Source organism: Cynocephalus volans, chromosome 2, assembly GCF_027409185.1.
Source record: "Cynocephalus volans isolate mCynVol1 chromosome 2, mCynVol1.pri, whole genome shotgun sequence".
Lineage (NCBI taxonomy): Eukaryota > Metazoa > Chordata > Mammalia > Dermoptera > Cynocephalidae > Cynocephalus > Cynocephalus volans.
Window position 1 is genome coordinate 187,555,807 of NC_084461.1, and position 16,757 is coordinate 187,572,563.

Below are 16,757 nucleotides of genomic sequence, written 5' to 3' on the forward strand. Positions count from 1 at the left end.
TGAAAAGAGTGACAAGTACTTCAATATGCATTAGCTTTTAATAGCATCCTCATGATGTTGCATTGTATTTAGATGGTTACATGTCTTTCACCCTCTGACTGTGATGCCTTTGAGAGTAGGGAACAGGTCTTACTCATCTCTGTAGTCCCAGCACTTAGCATCGAATCTGGTACATAATTCACAGCCAGAAAACACTTAGGTGGGTGGGTGAATGTGTGAATGAGGGAGGTTAATGAATGAGTCTTCAGTGCAAATTACACACTCTTAGCTAGTGATGTTAAGCATCTTTTCGTGTGTTTATTGGCCATTTGTACATCTTTTTTTGAGAAATAGCTATTTAAATCCTTTACCCATTTTTAAATTGGTGTATTTGTCTTTTTATTATTGAGCTGTTAGAGTTCTTTATATATTCTAGATATTAGCCCTTTAGTAGATACGTGATTTGCAAATATTTTCTCCCATTCTGTGGGCTTTTTCACCTGATACTGTTCTTTGGAGTACAAAAGTTTTTATTTATTTATTTTTTTGGTAGCTGGCCTGTAGGGGGATCCAAACCCTTGACCTTGGTATTATTAGCACCACGCTCTACCAAGTGAGGTAACCAGCCAGCCCCCCAAAGTTTTTAATTTCGATGAAGTCTAATTTATCTTTTTTCTTTCGCCACCTGTGCTTTTGGTATCATATCCAAGAAACCGTTGCCTAATGCAGTCATGAAGATTTACATCTATGTTTTCTTCTAGGACATTTATAGTTTTATCTCTGTGTTTAGGTCTTTGAACCATTTTTGAGTTAATTTTTGTATATGGTATGAAGTAGGTGTCCACATTCATTGTTTTGCATATGGATATTCATTTATCTCAGCACTATTTGTTAAAAAAAGCATTCTTTCCCACTGAATTTTCTTGGCACCCTTGTTGAAAATCAGTTGGTCAAAATGTGAGTTTATTTCTAACTCTCAGTTCTATTCCATTGATGTATACGTTTTTCTTTATGCCAGTACCACAGTGTTTTGTTTAGTGTAGCTCTGCAGTAAGTTTTGAAATCAGGAAGAAAGAGTCCTCCACTTTCTTCTTTTTAAAGATCGTTTTGGTTATTCTGGGTCCCTTGCATTTCCACATGAATTTTAGGGTCAGCGTGTCACTTTCTGCAGAAAATCCAGTTGGGATTTTAATAGGCATTGTGTCGAATCTGTAGATCACTTTGGGGAGTATAGCTGTCATAACAGTATTAAATCTATGGACACGGTATGTCTTTTCATTAATTTAGGTTAATCTAGGTAATTTTAATACCAGTATTTTAGCAATGAGAGATTGAGGAGGTTGTGCCCATGAATTTTCAGGAGGATAGTATCTGGTAAACAGGAGGAACTTGGTAAATATTGGTGGAATGACTGAATTAACTATCTTGATAATATATTCCCTTTTGTAGAGGGGATGCTTTTTTTTTTTTTAAAGATGACCAGTAAGGGGATCTTAACCCTTGACTTGGTGTTGTCAGCACCACGCTCTTCCAAGTGAGCTAACTGGCCATCCCTATATAGGGATCTGAATCTGTGGCCTTGGTGTTATCAGCACCACGCTCTCCCAAGTGAGCCACGGGCTGGCCTGAGGAGATGCTTTTGAGTTGCTGATGGAGAAAAGCTGTTGGAATACTAAGGGCAGGGTGTGTGTGATGTGTGTGTGTGTGTGTACACACACGTACGTGCACATTCCAGATTTTCCTAACCTTTCATAACAAGCTGAACGTATGGATCCTGGGCTAATAAAATCAACAAGTGGCCTTGGGGTTGGGGTTGCTGGTCTGTAAGTGAACCATCATTCCCTTTGCTAGGGCAAGGGAAGGACAGAGTGAAATTTAGAATTGGTGTTTGAAACTTTGGGTAGTACCCAAAAGATGTTAGGACGGGAGCTTCGTGCCAAAATGAGAGGGCTTTCGCTGATTCACCTTTTTATTTCTTTTGTGTGGCTATTTTCTATTATTGTGCCATCACATGGTTTCCTGGTTGGTTCTTCAGAGTCCTAGTTGGACTTTTTAATAGAGACCCTCCAATGTCTTTCTTACCTGTTGATTTTCTCAGTGGTCTTATTAAGTTTCTGCAATTGAGTGTTGCTCAGTTTACTCCTGACAAGCCAGCTGGTGACCACTTCCTACAATGGCTGGCCGCTGAAGCTGCAGGCAGCCAAAGCTTGTCTATCTTGATTTAACCACCTGGTAGGGAGGGCAAGAATTGAGATCTTCAAGAATAGCAGCTTCTTACACTTCTTATTCTGAGGTGTTATCTGTCATTTGCTCTGTCATCTTCTAGGATTTCTCAGCTTCCATTGAGGTCCAGGTGGATTTGTTGTCCATAGTTTGGAAAAAGTGCTTCTTCCTTTTTTTCTTTTTCTTTTTCTTTTTCTTTTTCTTTTTCTCTTTCTTTTTCTCTTTCTTTCTCTCTCTCTCTCTCTTTCTTTCTTTCTTTCTTTCTTTCTTTCTTTCTTTCTTTCTTTCTTTCTTTCTTTCTTTCTTTCTTTCTTTCTTTTTCTTTCTTTTTTGGTGGCTGGCTTTACAGGGAAAAGTGCTTGTTTGGATGGGAAGGTGCTTTGGAAAGTATGGGAGGGTGGGCTTGTTTCACAGTGACATGTGCACTTTGTGACTCCGGCTGGATTGGCCCAACTCTTTTAATTTCCCAGACACTGTCCTAAGGGCCAGTGAGGCCAGAGGTTCTCGATGGCTACTGATACCTGATGTTCCTTTGGACTCCTGTAATTTTATCAGTTTTTCACCACAGCAGTTGGTCTTTAGAATCTCCTCCTTCAAAGGTCTGAGTTTGAGCCCGTCACCTCTGATTTTGTCCTTGGAGGTGTACCATGTGCTGCCCACTCTGCACCTGACTTGAGGCTCTCAGAAGCTGCCCACATCCTATTGTTACCATGTATCATGTGTGTGAGGAGTGAGTTGATAACAGGACACCTGCCCTTTTTAGGGGTGGAATCAGAAAGTGCTGCAAAGAGAGGGAGAAGCCTTCCTAGGTTTGTGCTTCTCTGCACCACTTTTTGGCATCTGTTATATCAAGGGCATCGTGGCAGTAACTGTGAGGCCCTTCAGAGGCACGTGGCAATTCTGGTGGACGCTGTGTGTCTCTTGCCCTACTTTGTGTGCGTGTCTGCTGTAGTTTGCAGTGTTCAGAGCATGGCTTCAGAGCAGGTGCATCCTCTGCTGGCTTTGTGACCTTGGGTGGATCACTTCAGTTTCCTTATCTGAAAAATGAGGTATAAGGCATCTTTCACAGGGTTATTGGGAAAGCTAGGTAATACCATATGTAAAATGATGACTACGATGCCGCATATAATGGGTGCTTAGAAAATACCTACCATTACTGCTGCCACTGTCCTTGTCATCGCTGCCTTCTGTCGGCATTCTTTGCTGCCCTTTAGTCAGCTGCCTAGTTTTCAGGTCCACAACTTAGGTACCATTCTCAAATCCAAAAAGCTCTGAAAACTGATCTTGTTTTACCTCTCATCTGGCGCCAGACCTGACCTGAATTGACGAGCATGGTGTGTAGGCTGATTTATCTCCCTGGTGCACTGAAGGTGTTATCCTCATGTGTGTGATGAGGGCACCCCAGACTTCACTGTAAGGAAGAGTGACTTGTGTTGAGTGACCCCTTTTCCCAAGGCTGCTGGTTGGTGACTAGGCTGCCCCAGAGGTGAGGTAGGCGTGACACAGGAGCAGGGAGGTAAAGACGGATCCTCTTTGGGGTTCAGAGCAAGTTGAGCGGGACGGAGATGCAGAGCGGCAGTGCTTCCTGAGGCATGAACTTGGGCATTCCGCAGACCTTGCAGCCTCCTTGAATGCTGCAGGCTATTGGGAAAGTAAATCTAAGGGAAGGAGCTGCTTAGGTGTGCAGACCAAGGAGAGAGGGTGGTACATGAGATTGTCAGCACTCTGCAAGGACCACCACACTGTGGAAGGAAATGGATGGTATAGCATGGAGAAAGGTGGACTGTCCCCCCCCCCCCCACCCCGTGGATGGATGTTTCTAGGCAGCCCCTGGGGCACTGGGGGAGTTGTGTGTGTTGTGAGAGTAGGGGCCCCTGGAAGGAGGACCCTCTTCACTATTGTGCATAGCAGTAGCTCTTCTGGGCCCCTGAGTTGACAAGAGGATGAGGTTTTGTTCGAGGATCCAAGGATGACAAACAACTAAAATTGAAGGGATGGGACTGAAGTGAAGCATGTTCAGTTAGCTGAAAGCATTAGATGTTAAGTAGATCAGATGGTTTTGGGGTGAACAACATGTCTCCCTGACAGAGAGAATAATCATTTCTCAGCAAACTCGTGCTCTTCAGAAAGATGCTTCAGACAAGACAAACTCTTCCACCCTGTCCTTCGCACTTCAGATCCTAGGCAGACAGGAGATCTCGGTGGACAGTGTCCTCCAGCAGCTAGCTTAGGAGCTCCACCGTGGATCCTGGATTTGCAAGAGGCTCTGGGGCTGGAGACCAAGACGTAAGTACCAGAGGGCAGGAACTGTGGCTGTCTCGTTCACTGTTTAGCATTTAGTGCTACTTTCAGTTCATCTGCATGTCTCTATTTTCACTTGAATCATAGGGAAGGAAGCATTTGGAGCTTACTTAGGGCAGGTCTTAGGATTCAGGGGACCCTATGCTTGGTCTCTCTTGAGTGGGTTTGGTTGGTTGCACACCTTCTGCATGCCAGGCCATCTTGCAGAGATGCAATGGTTGAAAAGGCACCCTTGATGACTGCCCTCCCATGCCCCCACCTCAAAGGAGAGGCTTGAACCCAGTGCAGGTGGGCAGGGAGGACTTCCAGAAGAAAGCAGCATGTAAACTGGTCCTGGAGGATGAGTAGGTGTCAGCCAAGTAGAGTGGGATGGGCCTTGGTGTTCCTGGCAGAGGGAACTGAGTCCAACTGTGTGGCCCTGTGTGGCCTTTTGTGGAAGCACAGCCTGGCCAAGAACAGGAGGAGGCCAGAGAGGAGGGCAAGGGCCTATCCTGTAGCGTGGGTGCCACGGAAGGGTGTAGACCAGGGCGTGCTGCTGTCAGATGCAGGGTGCCCTCCATAGGTGTTGCCTGGAGCTGCCATAAAGGTGGTTTAAAAGAACAAGAGATTTATTCTCTCACAGTTCTGGAGGCCAGAAGTCTGGAATCAAGGTGTCAGCTGGCAGGACCATGCTTGCTTTAAAGGCTCCAGCAGAGGACCCTTCCTTGTCTCTTCCAGCTTCTTTTGTTCACTGGCATCCTTGGCTTGTAGGCAGGACTCCAGTCACATGGCCATCTTATCCTGGTGTCTTCATGTGTGTTCCCTCTGCGCTTGTCTGTCTCTGTGTCCAAATCTCTCCCTTTCATAAAAGACAGCAGTCACTCTGGATTAAGGTTCACCTGAATGACCTCATTTAACCTAGTTCCCTCTGTAAAGCTGTAAAGCCTTTGTCTTTTTTTTTTTTTAAGGTGGCTGGCCGGTGAGAGGATCCAGTGCCTTGACCTTGGTGTTATAACACCTGGCTCTAATCAACTGATCTAACCTAACTGGCCGGCCCAGCCCCTGTCTTCGAATAAGGTCATATTCTGAGGTACCAGGGCTTAGGACTTCAAAATATCTTTCTCATGGCCACAATTCAGCCTGTAACTCTCTCTCCTAGGGGTCTGGCCATCCCATAGCCTCCCATTTCACCAGACCTCCCTCTTCTCTCACAGAACCGGGCAGTGGGTCGGCCCAAGGGGAAGGTGGGCCCGGCCTCCGCGGTGAAGTTGGCCGCCAACCGGACAACGGCAGGAGCTCGCCGGCGCAGGACGCGATGCCGCAAGTGCGAGGCCTGCCTGCGGACCGAGTGCGGGGAGTGCCATTTCTGCAAGGACATGAAGAAGTTCGGGGGCCCTGGGCGGATGAAGCAGAGCTGCATTATGCGGCAGTGCATCGCTGTGAGTGTACCTGGCTCTTCCCCCGCGGGACACTGGGCCTCCTCAGAATGCAGAGCCCACCACTCCCTCTGCATCGGGTCTGTCTGTCCATCTGCTTTTTGCTCTGTCCAGCTCCTCGCGTAAAGAGAACATTGGGGCTGCAGGAACCCCTGAGCGGGGCTGCCTGTGGAAAGGAAGGGAGTGCTCTGGCCAGCGCTGCTTTCAAATGCCCATTGCTCGACCTGGCACAGTCTTGCCTGTGCTCAGGCTCCTGTTTCTTCCTAGTCCCGTGGTCTAACTCCTTCCTTCCCGAGATGGCCAAGTACTTTGAAGTCTCTGCCATTAAAGATGTCAGGGCAGCCTGTCCTGTCTGTGACCCCGTTGCCAACATTTATGGCCCAGTTCATGATGATTTTAGGCCCTTCCTTCCTTCCTTCCTGTCCTGCCTTCAGAGTCAGAGGTCTGGGTGGAAGGTCAGTGCCCCTCCTGAGGAGGCTGCCCAGACAAAGAGAAGTGATTTATTGTGCCAGGAGTTGAGCCCTTGGAGAGCCTGGCCAGCCTCTCCAGACCTCCTTGCCTTGTCTTCATCACTGGCCCAGGGCTGCTGGCCTTGCCCCAGAACCGTGGATGCAGACTTTGGCAACTTGGCATGGTCCTGGGGTTAGTCCCTGAATACCCCCTACACGCACCCACACACTCTGCCTTCCCTAGGGTGCTACTCCCCAGGCCCAGAGGTCCCCTTGTGGGAGAAGCCATCTCCCTGCCCCCGTGGAAGAGCAGGCTCAGCTGGAGGGACAGGATTCCACAGCCATCCTGGCATAGCATGAACCCTTTCTCCCTGACTGCTGATGCCCCTCCAAGCCCAGAGGCAACTCACCCTTCTCCCTCCACACACACTGCTGTTTGTTTTTTAGTTGTCAAAAAACACACAACATAAAATTTACCATCTTAGCCATTTTTAAGTGTGTGGCACATTGTTGTGCATCTGATCTCTAGAACTTTTTCATTTTGTAAAACCGAAACTCTAAACTCATTGAACAGCTGCTTCCCTCTTTCCTCTCCCTAGCTCTTGGCTACCACCATTCTACTTTGTTTCTAAGAGTTTGTCAACTCTAGACACCTCACATAAGTGGAATCATGCAGTATTTGTCTTTGTGTTTCTGGCTTATTTCACTTAGCATGATGTCCTCAAGGTTAATCCATGTTGTAATATGTGACAGAATTTCCTTCCTTTTTAAGGCTCAGTAATATTCCATTGTGTATTCATTTGTTTGGTTGCTTCCACCTCTTGGCTACTGTGAATACTGCAGTGAACATGGATAGGTCTGCAAATATCTCTGAGATTCTGTTTTCAATTCCTTTGGGTATACACCCAGAAGTGAGATTGATGGATCATATAGTAATTCTATTTTTAATTTTTCGAGGAACCTCCATACTATTTTCCATAGTGGCCACGTCAGTTTACATTCCCACCAGCAGTGTATAAGGGTTCCTGTTTCTCCACGTCCTCGCGAACACTTGTTATTTTCTAGTTTTTTTGTTTGTTTTTCATAGTAGCCATCCTAACGAGGTGATTTCTCATTTTGGTTTTCATTTGCATTTCCCTAATGATGTTGGGCATGTTTTCATTTGCTTGTTGGATATTTGTATATTTTCTTTGGAGAAATGTCTTTGCCCATTCTTTAATTGGATTTTTTTGGTTTTTTTGTTGTTGAGTTGTAGAAGTTCTTTATATATTATGGATATTAACCCACTATCAGATATATGGTTTCCAAGTATTTTCTCCCACATTGTAGGTTGCTGAAGTTTTGAAGTTTCACTGCTTGTATTTTTTTTTTTTTTTTTTTGTCTTTTTCGTGACCCGTGCTCAGCCAGTGAGTGCACCGGCCATTCTTATATAGGATCCGAACCCGCGGCGGGAGCGTCGCCGCGCTCCCAGCACCACACTCTCCGGAGTGTGCCACGGGCTCGGCCCCACTGCTTGTATTTTTAATTGGTACTTGAACCCCAAGATATTTGAATGGATTTCAGGGAATTTGTGAGCCTCCCGGAAATTAAATACAGATTTTTGTCAATATGCATGTGTGTATGTATATTTTTCTGCAGAGAGAGTGTATTTTCTGTATCGTCCACGTGATATGTTGGATTCTGTCAGAACTTAGAGCTTATCTGTAGGGACTGTTGGTTTTGAGAACAGTGTCCCCTAAACCTTAGCATGTTGGGCATGAACCCTCAACTGCCTTTTCCTCTGTGGCATTATTTTCTCTTCTGCCCCTGGTGTCTCAGGCCCAGTTATAGGAAACCTGTCTCAGGTGCCACCTTATCTTTGCACATCTGTTCCCTGGCATGGTGCATGTTGGTTGAAGGCAGCCTCACTTGTGTGTGTGTTCCCTCCAGCCTCACAGGGCTTCTTGAGCTGATATGATAGCAAATGCAGACCCAACCTGACCCTCAGCATCCTTCTTACTCTTCTGGCCTTTCTACCCTATGGGGTACTTCCTCCCCTGTGTTACCACCCATAACACATGCAGGCTCACCTCTCTTCCTTTCCTTCTCTTCTCTTGATGAGCTGGAGTCTACTGTCACGTCCAGCGAGCCCTCCCTGTGCTCCCTGTCTCTTTGTGGCCTCCTCCGCAGCCTGCTTCTCCCCACCTGCCCAGGCCCAGTTCTGCCTCCTGGGTCTCTGCAGTTTCTTCACTCTGATGCTCTCTCTTGTTCTGCCACCCGTTTCAGAGTTCTACCCTCCGCCCCACTCTGGCCACTGTGGGCGGTTCCCCAGCCTGTACCCCCAGCTCCAGCCATGCCAGTGTCTGGGCTCCCCTGCCCCAGACAGCCTGGCCTGCTGCACCTGTTTCTCTGTCCTTGTGCACCCTGAGGTCCCTCTCCTTTCCCACTACTCCCTTCCCTGCCGTGCCCTCCAGGTCCTCCAGAAATCAACCTCTGCTGCTTCTGAGAAAGCCTCAACACGTCTTTTTCATGTTTGTCTTGGATTTCAGAGAGTTTACATCTTTGTCCTCTCAAATACCTGGAGGGGAGCAGCTGTCTTCCTCACTCCTGTACCCCTTGCTCCCATGTGGCAGGCGTTAGCAGATATGCCTTAAGTGTTTGGTGATTGAATGATGACTCTTTCACCTTCAGTTTTTTATGTGTTTGAATTCAGAGGTTTGTGCCATTTTACAAAGACTTTTTCAGTTATCAGTGGAGTGTATATCCCAGCTTATTTGAACCTCCTCTAAAGCAGTTTAATACTACTGGACTATGCTTCCTCTGTACACTGGGCACTATATCAGTGCTGGGAGGGGAGTAAGTCCAACCTAGCCCCTGTCCTTGGGTGGTTTATAGTCAGGTACATCATGGGTGGTACAAAACTTTGTGGTCTTGGGACTCCTTTATGCTCTTAAAAATTATGAGGACCCCCAAAGAGCTTTTATTTATGTAGATTTATTTATTAATATTTACTGTATAGAAGTTAAAACTGAGAAACTTTTAAAGTATTTTAGTTATTTTAAAATAACAAGAAATACATTTCATGTTAACAGAAATAACTACATTTTCAAAAAAAAAAAGAAAAATGGCGTTTTTATAAATCTCTTTTATGTCTGGCTCATTAGAAAATAACTGGATTTTCATATCTGCTTCTATATTCCATCTGTTGTGATAAAAATCTCCCCTCACAGATAACATAGCAAGAAAAGGGAGGAGTATTTTAAATAGTCTTTTTAGATAATCATGGATATTCTGATACAACACCAGAACTCAACAGGTGGCAGTTTCTTAAAGGCTGGTTGCAGTGTGGAATCTGAAACTGTTATCATTGAACCTTTCATACTGTTACATTAAAAGCCATCAGTCTGTCTTGCCCTTTGAATAGCTCATTTCCTCATGCCATGAGGTGTAACATCAGGCATTGGTCATTTGGAAAATATTGGCCCACTGAGTTAGGCAGATTTTCCAAACATTGGCAGGTGCCATTGTACAGTGTTAAAACTAAAAGAAATCACATTTGTTAATACTTACCACTAATCTCATCAGAAAAGCCTTTAGGTATTGGGAAGCCATCCAGGTTGTGGTCTCTCATATAAGTTTTCTGAAATCCTAATTTTCATTTGAAAACTGGAATTTTGTCATTTGCAACAAATGCTGTCAGTTATTTATCTGGAAATGACAGGCCCACCTCTTTCGTCTTCAAGAAAACACGCCAGTACCCATGAGGGTTTTTTTCAGCATTCTTCAAGTAAAACCGATGTTGTATGGAGAAAGTAATCAGCTCACAACTTTGTCACAGGAGTGATTTTTCTTTGATACCATCAGCTTTCAGTGTGCAGAAGTACTTCGTGCACACTTCCGGTTCTGTCACACAGAATATGAAAAGGCCATGTGCTCAAGGGGGGAGGTTTTCATGAACGTAATAATTTTTACTGCTTCATCAAAGACGTTCTCACATGAAATGGTGATGTTTTTAATGTGTGTGTGGTCATGAGTAACTCAGTGGCTGCTGGTACAGTCAGGGGCCCTGCCTTGACTAGTGCTAAGAGGCCAATAGTTTCATCCACCAGTGCAAAAGGCAAATAATGTCTTACTGTTATTCTGAAAATAGTTGTGACCTCACAGTGCTCCTTGTAAAGGCCTTAGGGGCCCTGGTGTCTGTGGACTAGGCTTTGACACCTGCTGGTGAGATGCAACCTCAGCCCTATCTGGACCTGGGCTGGGCTCACACCCTGTCTCCTTTAGGTCTTTTCCAACTGCGAGGCCTTTCCTGCCCTCCACATTTAAAGTTATCCCCCCTTCACCCCTGACCCTGGCTCCCCTGCTTTGTCCTCATTTGATCTGGTGTGCTCTATTGTGCTTTGTTTTGTCTGCCTTCCTCCACTAATAGGGAAGCTCCAGGTGGCAGAGATTTTGTATGGTTCATTGCTGTGTTCCCAGCATTGGAGTAGGGCCTAGCTATTTGAGTGAATGAATGAATGAATGAATGAATGTGCCTTAGGACAGGAGAGCAGCTCGTTGCCCTTGCCCTGTCCCCTGGGGGTCTGCCCTCCCCGCCCCTTCTGACTGTCTGTGCTGTCCCGGCTCTTCAGCCAGTGCTGCCCCACACCGCCGTGTGCCTTGTGTGTGGCGAGGCGGGGAAGGAAGACACGGTGGAAGAGGAAGAAGGCAAGTTTAACCTCATGCTCATGGAGTGCTCCATCTGCAACGAAATCATCCACCCTGGATGCCTTAAGGTGAGCTGACCTTTGAGGGCTTTGGTTGTGCAGCTCCACACCCCCACCCTGCAGCGTGGGGTGAGGGTCCCTCCGTGGAGAGGCTGGCAAGGTGACAGGATGCAGGTAGCACGGTGAGTTCCTGTGTGTCACGTGATGAGCCCGGGGCAAGAAGGATCTGGAGCGGCTCAGAGCTTCCACCAGTGTCATTGAGGGAAAGAACACACACCTTCACCTCCTGGGACAGCAGAACCACAGAGGGTCCTCAATGTCACACAGGCTACCTGTTTGCACCTGGGCCAGAGGGAGGGAGCAGGTGGCTGGGCTGCTTGCTGGAATCCAGGCTTGGGGAGGGCAGGTCCTGAGATGACAGGTGGTTGCATTTCTGTTCCTTTGCACCCAGAGCCTGTTCCCTTGGTGTGCTCAGGGCAGGGCTGCCTTCTCCAGGGTGACCAATCTGAGTTGGCACATACCTTAGTTATCCCTGGCCCCGCCCCACCAAACCTGTGCCAGAGCCTGCGTGTCTGTGTGTGTTTTACAGAGATCTGGGGGACTCGTCAGAGTGATTCCTTCAGCTCTGAAGCAGCCACTCAGTGGTGGTGGCGGGAGTTTGTTTTAACCCTTGCTCCCTGTCACACACGCATACAGACACCCCACTCTGAAGGGGGTGCTGTGATTTTCTTGGCTTTGGAAGTCAGCCTGGTTATTTCTCTCTCTCCCAGCTCATGCGCTCCATGAGGGCAGGGACAGCCATGTCTGACTCATTCACACCTGGCACCCAGGACAGTGATGGAACAATTTGTTGGGTCCTTCCTGTGTGCCAGGCCCCAAGCTAATTGCTTTACGTCAGTCATCTCATTGAGTTCTCGCAAACCCTCAGTGAGATGTGAATGCTAACTCCGTTTTGTGGATGAGGGCACTGGCCCACAGAGACAGAGTGGCCTGCCTGCGATCACTGAGCCAGTCAGAGGCAGATGGGATCAGCATTTGGACCCTGGCTGGAATCCATAGCCACTGTCTCAACCAGCTCTGTGCAACTCTCTTTTCTTTTGGCTGGAAACGGGATGGATGTGACGTTGGGGAGAGGGTGTTGATGTTCCTGGCAGCTGTGGCCTCACTGAGACCCTGTGCCCATGAGGCCCCTTCTGGCCACCCTTCGCAGCTCGCTGAGTCCCGGTGTGTCCTTCACAGATTAAGGAGTCAGAGGGTGTGGTCAACGATGAGCTTCCAAACTGCTGGGAGTGTCCAAAGTGTAACCACGCCGGCAAGACCGGGAAAGTGAGTGTCGGGCTCCACGTCCCGGGGTCAGCTGGGAGCAGGGCGGGCCTGGGCCTGGCTGGGACCAGCCTGTCCCCAAGTCGTCAGGCGGGTGGGGTGCTACATGCTTGGGGAGGTGGAAGGGCAAGTCCAAAGATATACAATTGGTTTGTTCCTTCTCCCTTTTTGGCCTACAAGCAAAAGCGTGGCCCTGGCTTTAAGTACGCCTCCAACCTGCCTGGCTCCCTGCTCAAGGAGCCGAAGATGAACCGGGACAACAAGGAAGGTCAGGAGCCTGCCAAGCGGAGGAGTGAGTGTGAGGAGGCACCCCGACGCAGGTCAGACGAGCACCCCAAGAAGGTGCCCCAGGACGGCATCCTGCGCCGAAAGTCTGACGACGTGCATCTGAGGAGGAAGCGGAAATACGAGAAGCCCCAGGAACTGAGTGGACGCAAACGAGTATGGCTTGGGAAGGGCTTGGTGGTGGAGGGGGTGGCCTGGCTGGTCCCCGGGGTGGGTCAGGGGTGGGGGCGGGGACGGGCAATGGGTAGAGCTTGGGATCCTGGCCTCTTGCTATCCTGAGCAGGTCACCTAAGTCCTGAGAGCCCGGCCCAAAAGAAAGGAGGGAAAAACCAGCGAGTCACTCCTCTTCCCACCCCCTTTAGGCCTCGACGCTTCAAACGTCCCCCGGTTCCTCCTCTCACCTCTCGCCGAGGCCCCCTCTAGGCAGCAGCCTCAGCCCCTGGTGGAGATCCAGTCTCACTTACTTCCAGCAGCAGGTGCTCCCACGTCGCCCGCCCTCCCAAGGCCCTGGGGACTTGCAAGTCCAGTCCCTGGCCGCCCCCCGCCCAAACCCCCTGGCCTTCCCGCCCATTGCCACAGACTCTCCTGAGGCTCCTATGCCCCGTGGCTTCCCAGGCCTTGGTCCCAGATCTCTGGCTGGTGGTTCTGGCTCAGGGCCTGGGAAGCTGTCTGGTTGGTTGGGATCGAAGCTGAAGCTGCCTCCAGGAAGCTCTGTGAGTCCAGGGAAGCCCAGGGATCCTGGTGGCCCTGCTCCGACCACTGGCCTTGCCATCACCAGCCACAGGGTGGCGCCTGGAGTCTTCTCCAGCTCTGGCCATCCAGGCTCAGCTGGGTATGCCCACAGGCCTGTGCACCAGAGCCAAGACTGATTGGAATGAGTGGCTGTGTATCTCTGGGTCTGTCCAAGGGTGGGAGGTCATTTGGGTGGGAACAATTTGACCATACTCCTCTGCTTCCAGCTTCTTCCTTGAAAGCAGCAGGCAGGGCCCACCCATTTGTCAGTCAGACGTGAAGGAGATGGCGTTTGTGGGAAAGGCGTCCCTCTAGCTCCTACTCTAGAGACTGTGGTGGGCTTGGGTGTAGAAGGGACCAAATTCCCTGAACCCTGGGAGCAAGCTCTGCGTCCTTTCTTTCTCGTGACAGCTAAAACCTGGCAAAGAAGATAAGCTTTTCAGGAAAAAGGTATCGTCTTTCCCTGCCTCCCCATGTCCCAGGCTGCTACTGAGCTTTCAGAGCTGCACCCTAAGCCCTGGGGGCTGACCCGCTCCCTCCCTCCCTCCTTCCCTCTCACCCTCAGCGGCGGTCCTGGAAAAACGCTGAGGACCGGATGGCGCTGTCCAACAAGCCCCTCCGGCGCTTCAAGCAGGAGCCAGAGGACGATCTGCCCGAGGCGCCCCCCAAGACCAGGGAGAGTGACCACTCACGCTCCAGCTCACCCACTGCCGGGCCCAGCACTGAGGGGGCTGAGGGCCCAGAGGAGAAGAAGAAGGTGAAGATGCGCCGGAAACGGCGGCTTCCCAACAAGGAGCTGAGCAAGGAGCTGAGCAAGGAGCTCAACCACGAGATCCAGAAGACGGAGAGCAGCCTGGCCAATGAGAACCACCAGCCCATCAAGTCAGAGCCCGAGAGTGAGAATGAGGAGCCCAAGCGGCCCCCGGGCTTCTGTGAGCGCCCCCACCGCTTCAGCAAGGGCCTCAATGGCACCCCCCGCGAGCTGCGGCACCAGCTGGGGCCTGGTCTACGCAGCCCACCCCGTGTCATCTCCCGGCCCCCGCCCTCCGTGTCCCCGCCCAAGTGCATCCAGATGGAGCGCCACGTGATCCGGCCACCCCCCATCAGCCCCCCACCCGACTCGCTGCCCCTGGATGATGGGGCAGCCCATGTCATGCACAGGGAGGTGTGGATGGCCGTCTTCAGCTACCTCAGCCACCAAGACCTATGTGTCTGCATGCGGGTCTGCAGGACCTGGAACCGCTGGTGAGGGGCCACCCTGGTCAGGGCTCTAGGTCGAGGCTCAGACTGGACCAGGGATGGCCCACTTGGGGTGCTTTCTTTCTAAGCCCCAATGTGGCTTGAGTATCCTCTGCAAAGAGTTGTAGGCGACTACAGCAGCCCCATCAACCTGGTCTTATCAGAGGAGGTCACCCTGTTTGCTTTTCTGATTTAGCTCCCTGGATGGTGAAGTAAGGACCAGGTGGGGTGCTTGTCTTTAAAAAGTTAGCCTAGGCTAAGAGCGAGGGTGTCAGTCCCTGACTTTAATCTCAGCTTTCTGGTCTGGTCCAGTGCCTTACCCTCCTGACACCTGCCTCATGGGGTGGTTTGGGGGTAGATCCTATCAAGGACATAGTGAAGCCCACAGTAAATACTTGATGGAACGAGTGCTGGCACCTTCTGCTGGGGGCCTGTGGCCATCAGAGTAGAGGTACTCACATGTGGGCAGAATGAGTACTAAACAGAGAAGGGCCCAGAGGGCTGAATACAGGAGCCTGCCCCTGAGGTCAGTAGGTGAGGGGAGTTACCACAGCGGTGCAGGGGCTCCCCAGGTGAGCCCCCACCTCTGATGATGTCCTACTGCTGGGCCTGGCCTCCAGGTGCTGCGATAAGCGGTTGTGGACCCGCATTGACCTGAACCACTGCAAGTCCATCACGCCCCTGATGCTGAGCGGCATCATCCGACGACAGCCCGTCTCCCTCGACCTCAGCTGGACCAATATTTCCAAGAAACAGCTGAGTTGGCTTATCAACCGGTTGCCTGGTGAGCCCTGGGCCAGGGACCCCAAGTGTGTAATAGTGGGCCTGGGGCATGTCACCTGACCCACACCCGTTTTTCTGTCCCCCAGGGCTCCGGGACTTGGTGCTGTCGGGCTGCTCGTGGATTGCAGTCTCAGCCCTCTGTAGCTCCAGTTGTCCATTGCTCCGAACCTTGGATGTCCAGTGGGTAGAAGGATTAAAGGATGCCCAGATGAGGGATCTCCTGTCCCCGCCCACAGATAACAGGCCAGGTGGGTAGCTAGCCTAGGCTGTGCCCAAGGGGGTAACATGGGCCCATCTGATGCACGTGTCTGAGTCTTTGCTTACCTCAGCTGTTCTCCAGTGCACACAGGAATGAGTCCCCACTGCTGTGTCCTGTCAGCTTTGGGCACAGAGGGGATTTGGGAGGGGGCAGAGGTCTTTTGCACATGCTGGGACTCCACTTCTGCGGGCTCTGCATGCATCTGCCTGCTTTCCCATTAATTAGTACTTCGCTGGCTTCTAGCGTCTGCAAGCATCAGGTCAGTGTGGTTGGGCGAGGGCTCGCAGGAGGGCACCCTCCTTGTCGGGTGGCTTGGGTCAGTGCTCCTCATGATAACAGAAATGAGTGAGCCGTGGGCATTAGGGGTGCTGGGCCACCTCTGCACCAACAAGCCGATTACTGCTTAGTGGAATGTGGGCTCAATGTTACTAGATCTTCTCATTTTTCTTTTTTCTTTTTTTTTTTCTCTCAAAACCAACTGATTTTTTTTTTTTTTTTTTGTCGTTTTTTCGTGACCGGCACTCAGCCAGTGAGTGCACCGGTCAGTCCTATATAGGATCCGAACCCGCGGCGGGAGCGTCGCCACGCTCCCAGCGCAGCACTCTACCAAGTGCGCCATGGGCTCGGCTAGATCTTCTCATTTTTCAAGAGAACCTAGAGATCTAAATTTCGATGTGGAGTTTTCTTATTTTAAATGTTGGAATTCTGATTCTTTGAAGAAGCACTTTATGGCTAAATGAAACCTGAGTGTTACAGCTGCCTGGGAGGCCTATTAGAATGTCATGTCAATGTGAGCAGATCTCCATGGTCAGGTTGACGGGATGCCCCTCCTTCCTGCCCCTTCAGGTCAGATGGACAATCGGAGCAAGCTCCGGAACATTGTGGAGCTGCGCCTGGCGGGTCTGGACATCACAGATGCCTCCCTGCGGCTCATCATCCGCCACATGCCCCTGCTCTCCAAGCTCCACCTCAGTTACTGTAACCATGTCACTGACCAGTCCATCAACCTGCTCACTGCTGTCGGCACCACCACCCGAGACTCCTTAACCGAGATCAACCTGTCAGGTGAGGTGTGCCCAGTAC

General features: G+C 50.1%; 1 protein-coding gene across 1 annotated transcript in view; it reads left to right on the plus strand.

Moving 5' to 3' along the window:
• The window catches only part of KDM2B (lysine demethylase 2B), a 121,159-nt gene that overhangs the window by 95,193 nt on the left and 9,209 nt on the right, over positions 1-16,757 (plus strand). The window contains exons 13-22 of the mRNA XM_063085671.1: positions 5,697-5,921; positions 10,979-11,122; positions 12,293-12,379; positions 12,557-12,817; positions 13,024-13,137; positions 13,805-13,843; positions 13,959-14,638; positions 15,253-15,416; positions 15,502-15,663; positions 16,521-16,739. Of these exons, the coding sequence (XP_062941741.1) occupies positions 5,697-5,921; positions 10,979-11,122; positions 12,293-12,379; positions 12,557-12,817; positions 13,024-13,137; positions 13,805-13,843; positions 13,959-14,638; positions 15,253-15,416; positions 15,502-15,663; positions 16,521-16,739 (2,095 nt within the window). The remainder of the gene's footprint in view (positions 1-5,696; positions 5,922-10,978; positions 11,123-12,292; positions 12,380-12,556; positions 12,818-13,023; positions 13,138-13,804; positions 13,844-13,958; positions 14,639-15,252; positions 15,417-15,501; positions 15,664-16,520; positions 16,740-16,757) is intronic.